This window comes from Entelurus aequoreus, linkage group LG20, assembly GCF_033978785.1.
Source record: "Entelurus aequoreus isolate RoL-2023_Sb linkage group LG20, RoL_Eaeq_v1.1, whole genome shotgun sequence".
Classification (NCBI taxonomy): Eukaryota; Metazoa; Chordata; class Actinopteri; order Syngnathiformes; family Syngnathidae; genus Entelurus; species Entelurus aequoreus.
Genome location: NC_084750.1, coordinates 15520504 through 15526503, shown reverse-complemented (window position 1 = coordinate 15526503; position 6000 = coordinate 15520504). Strand labels below are relative to the sequence as shown.

Genomic DNA, 6000 nt, shown 5'->3' with positions numbered 1-6000 from the left:
TCTTGAGTCCTCCGAAAAATGCCTACCTCTTTAGGACCACCCTTTCTAGATGTATAAAGATTTGTATTTACAACAATAATAATATATACATACTATGCAAATATAAAAAAGGTAAGCTTTTAGTTAATTTTTTTTTATTTAATTTTTTGTTTGTACTTGGTTTTTACTTCGTTATTACAGTATGTCTCTATATACATATTGTATCTTTTTTTTAACAAATTTTGGCCAAAGGGGGCGCATTTCAATTTCTTACACACACCTGTTATTTCATATGTTGACCAGAGGGGGAGCACTTTTAAAAGCGACAGACAGTCAATTTGAAAAATCCCTCCTTTTTGGGACCACCCTCATTTTGATAGATGTCACCAGCAGGGGGTGCAAATGAGACATTCTCTATTAGATGCAATGTTATTGGGACCATGATTTATGTCATCACTTGTTCACACCTCCTCATATGGGAGATACTTTTCCTTCTTCATGTCTCAAGAAGGGTAGGAATACAAGAACACACACACACACATTCTTCTATTTGTTACCTTCTTGAGTCCTCCGAAAAATGCCTACCTCTTTAGGACCACCCTTTCTAGATGTATAAAGATTTGTATTTACAACAATAATAATATATACATACTATGCAAATATAAAAAAGGTAAGCTTTTAGTTAATTTTTTTTTATTTAATTTTTTGTTTGTACTTGGTTTTTACTTCGTTATTACAGTATGTCTCTATATACATATTGTATCTTTTTTTAAACTAATTTTGGCCAAAGGGGGCGCATTTCAATTTCTTACACACACCTGTTATTTCATATGTTGACCAGAGGGGGAGCACTTTTAAAAGCGACAGACAGTCAATTTGAAAAATCCCTCCTTTTTGGGACCACCCTCATTTTGATAGATGTCACCAGCAGGGGGTGCAAATGAGACATTCTCTATTAGATGCAATGTTATTGGGACCATGATTTATGTCTTCACTTGTTCACACCTCCTCATATGGAAGATACTTTTCCTTCTTCATGTCTCAAGTACGGTAGAAATTCAAGAACACACACACACGCACACACACACACACACGTTCTTGTATTTGTTACCTTATTGAATCAGCCGAAAAATGCCTACCTCTTTAGGACCACCCTTTCTAGATATATAAACATGTGTAATTACAACATTCATAATATATACATATAAAAAAGGTAAGCTTTTAGTAAAACATTTGTATTGTTTTTAATCTTCATTATTTACTTCGTTATTACAGTATGTCTAGATTATAAAACATGTTTTCAGTTATTTCACCTTTTTTTGTTAAGTACATAACATATACATATACATATTTTTAAATGTTTTTATTAATTTGGCCAAAGGGGCGCATTTCAATTTCTTACACACACTTGTTATTGCATATGTTGGCCAGAGGGGGAGCACTTCAAATTTTTACACACACTTGTTATTTCATATGTTGACCAGAGGGGGAGCACTTTTTAAAACCGACACAGTCAATTTGAAAACTCCCCCCCTTTTTGGAACCACCCTCATTTTGATAGATTTCACCACCAGGGGTGCAATTGAGACATTCGTATTGGGACCATGATTTTGGTCCTAACTAGGGCTGCAACAACTAATCGATTAAAATAGATTATAAAAATAGTTGCCGATTAATTTAGTCATCGATTCGTTGGATCTATGCTATGCGCATAAGCAGAGGCTTTTAAAAAAAAAAAAAAAAAATTTTTTTTTAAATAAACCTTTATTTATAAACTGCAACACGTACAAACAGCTGAGAAACAATAACCAAAATAAGTATGGTGCCAGTATGCTGTTTTTTTTTCAATAAAATACTGGAAAGGATAGAAATGTAGTTTGTCTCTTTTATCCGATTATTAATCGAAGTAATAATCGACAGATTAATCGATTATCAAATTAATCGTTAGTTGCAGCCCTAATCCTAGCTTGTTCACCGGTCCTCATATAGAAAGTACTTTTCCTTGTTGATGTCTCAAGAAGGTTACAAATACAAGAACACACACACACGCACACACACACACACACACACACACACACACACACACACACACACACACACACACACACACACACACACACACACAATGATAGCCGAGAGGCACCCTGAGAAGGTGACAGTCTCATTTGTTTTCATATTACTCCAGACAATACTCACAGTATTGATTCCACCCTGGGTAATCAATAAACAACGGGAGATTCGATGAAAAATGTTTTTTTTTTTTTTTTTTTGAAAGTCAGTACTGGTTAGCCACTCTTTTGACACCAAATAGATCAATTTCATAAACACAACGTGTCAATTTGTCATCCTGCCAATCTAATTCCGCATCAAGAAAAGACGCTTTCAGCAAAGGCGGAACAGCAAACTGTATTTTTCGGGCTATAAGGTGCACTTAGAATCACGTATTAATTCCGGTTGTGCTTTCTGATCTCGAGACAATTTTATTTGGTACATGCTGTAATGACAAGTGTGACCAGTAGATGGCAGTCACACATAAGAGATACGTGTGGACCGGTTAAAGTTAAAGTACCAATGATTGTCACACACACACTAGGGGTGGCGAAATTATTCCCTCCGTTTGACCCATCACCCTTGATCACCCTCTGGGAGGTGAGGGGAGCAGTGAGCAGCAGCAGTGGCCACGCCCGGGCCGTCGTTTGGACACCGCTATCATAAAGCATATTTATAATGCTTGTGTTGGCAATACACAGTGGTGAATACTGAGATTTCTCGTTATATATATAAGATGTACACATACTTGGATATTGGACAGTGACAGCATTGATATCTGCTGCACTGTTTAGTAGTCAGTTTCAGTTTATTTGGAACATGCATACGATACAATGTAGTGCATCACATATTTCCAGTTGTTTCATTACAGCACGTCCGAAAAGGAGTAGGAAGAAGCAGAGCTTATTTACTCATACCCCTTTTCATACCATAGCAATTTTAGCCCATTTCCTTGTTCTCTGTAACAGAACAGTGAATAATTAATATACCATCGTAAGTAAACAAATATTAAATACATACTAGGGATGTCCGATAATGGCTTTTTGCCGATATCCGATATTCCGATATTGTCCAACTCTTTAATTACCGATACCGATATCAACCGATACCGATATATACAGTCGTGGAATTAACATATTATGCCTAATTTGGACAACCAGGTATGGTAAAGATAAAAAAAAAAAAAAAAAAGATAAATAAATTAAAAACATTTTCTTGACTAAAAAAGAAAGTAAAACAATATAAAAACAATTACATAGAAACTAGTAATTAATGAAAATGAGTAAAATTAACTGTTAAAGGTTAGTACTATTAGTGGACCAGCAGCACGCACAATCATGTGTGCTTACGGACTGTATCCCTTGCAGACTGTATTGATCTATATTGATATATAATGTAGGAACCAGAATATTAATAATAGAAAGAAACAACCCTTTTGTGTGAATGAATGAGTGTAAATGGGGGAGGGAGGTTTTTTGGGTTGGTGCACTAATTGTAAGTGTATCTTGTGTTTTTTATGTGGATTTAATATAAAAAAAAAAAAAAAAAAAAAAAAAAAAAACGATACTGATAATAAAAAAACCGATACCGATAATTTCCGATATTACATTTTAACGCATTTATCGGCCGATAATATCGGCAGACCGATATTATCGGACATCTCTAATTAGAACACTGGAGTGATAGTTTCTGGAAATGGGCCTCTATACACCTATGTAGATATTGCACCAAAAAGCAGACATTTGCAGCTAGAATAGTCATTTACCACATTAGCAATGTATAGAGTGTATTTCTTTCAAGTTAAGACTAGTTTAAAGTTATCTTCATTGAAAAGTACAGTGCTTTTCCTTAAAAAATAAGGACATTTCAATGTGACCCCAAACTTTTGAACGGTAGTGTAAATAATCTTTCCCTAAAAAAAACCCCACCCCGTCGATGTTTTTAACAATATTTCCTTTTTGTGTTTGTGTGTCAGTCTTGCTCCCAGAGTTTTCCCTGTGCTGGCCGGGCCGTGAGAAACGCCTTCCTCTCCCACGGACCATACCCAGCTAAAGACAAGATACACCTGGCCAGAATCATACGGTACACCTGTCTGTCTGTGTGTTTGCCTATCAATAATCAATGTGTGTAATCAAGCTGGCCATGCAGTCAAGCGGCTATCGCGGCGAATTGGTTCCGGGCCTGACCATTGGTCAACAAATGTCTTGCTTAATAGGATTATTATTAATGAATCGAATATTTTGATAGAGCATCCCCCCGAGCGTCATTCCAGTGGACATCACCCGGCCACTACAACATATCCACGGCGTGGAAATACTTGGGTAATTACTCCAAAATAGAACTGGGCTTCTATGTGCTGAAACCATGGGCGTGTTGTTCTGCCTAAAGTTGGTCAACTTGACCGTAGGGATGGGCGATATGGCCTAAAATGTATATCGTGATGATAATGATATACATCTCAATATATTATTTGGTACCGTATATATTTCGGACTATAAGGCGCACTTAAAATCCTTTCATTCTCTCAAAAATCAACAGTGCGCCTTATACACGGTGCGTCTAATGTACGGAATAATTCTGCTTGTGCTTACCGACCTCAAAGCGATTTTATTTGGTACATGGTGTAATGATAGGTGTGACCAGTAGATGGCAGTCACACAAGAGATTTGTGTAGACTGCAAGAGGGTGCCAGTAAACGACACCAAAACTTTAAATGTTCCATTGAGAATATCGAACATTACACACGGCGAGTTGACTTTGATAAGCTACTAAGCCGCACCGCTTGATTGCTCAAGGCTACCATAGTCAGACGTACTGTGCTTCAACATACGAGTATTATTACGTTGTGTGTGTGTATAACATACTTGCCAACCCTCCCGTTTTTAGCGGGAGAATCCCGGTATTCAGCGCCTCTCCCGACAACCTCCCGGCAGAGATTTTCTCCCGACAAACTCCCGGTATTCAGCCGGAGCTGGAGGCCACGCCCCCTCCAGCTCAATGCGGACCTGAGTGGGGACAGCCTGTCCGCTTTCCCACAATATAAACAGCTTGCCTGCCCAATGACGTCATAACATCTACGGCTTTTAGAGAGTAGAGTGCACAACTGCGCACACAACAAGGAGACGAAGCAGAAGAACGAGGAAATTACAGACATGGCGACGCCGTCGACGAGCAAGATGAAGAAATACGCTTGCAAGTTCCAAAACGAATTGAAACAAGAATTTCAGTTCATCCAGGACAGTTCGAAGGGGAAGGGGTATGTTGCCTGTAAATTTTGTAGAACAGACTTCTCCATTGAACACGGTGGCCGAAATGATATACTCATCATGAACGGAGAAGTTAAACAGGACAATACTGCCATCTAATGGATAGCCACCGGAACACTGAAATTCAAGTATTTATTTTATTTATATGTAAATGAAATATATATATATATATATATATATAGCTAGAATTCAGTGAAATTCAAGTATTTCATACATATATATACATACATATACATACATATATATATATATATATATATATATATATATATATATATATATATATATATATATATATATATATATATATATATGAAATATATATATATATATATATATATATATGAAATATATATGAAATACTCGAGTTGGTGAATTCTAGCTGTAAATAACCACGCCCCCAGCCCCCAAAGCCCCCCCCCCACCTCCCGATATTGGAGGTCTCAAGGTTGGCAAGTATGGTGTATACGGAGCGCAAAATGGCACATATTAGGAGACATTATCTCGCGTTTTGTTTTGCAGTATTATGCAAAACCAACTTTTCTTACCTTCTGGTACTGGTACTTTGTATTTGGGATCTGCGTAAGTCCTGAAAATTTGCTCGTGTCCGCCATATATACAGTATATATATAAAATCTATAATATAATGTGTGTAAATGTATATATATATATATATATATATGGTGGACACGAGCAAATTTTCAGG

General features: G+C 36.8%; 1 protein-coding gene across 2 annotated transcripts in view; it reads left to right on the top strand.

Annotated features, from left to right (window-relative positions):
• LOC133635949 (rap guanine nucleotide exchange factor 5-like) overlaps window positions 1-6000 on the top strand; it is a 181950-nt gene that overhangs the window by 43936 nt on the left and 132014 nt on the right. For both annotated transcript variants that reach the window (XM_062029446.1, XM_062029447.1), the window contains exon 3: window positions 4004-4110. In XM_062029446.1, coding sequence (XP_061885430.1) covers window positions 4004-4110 — 107 coding nt within the window. The remainder of the gene's footprint in view (window positions 1-4003; window positions 4111-6000) is intronic.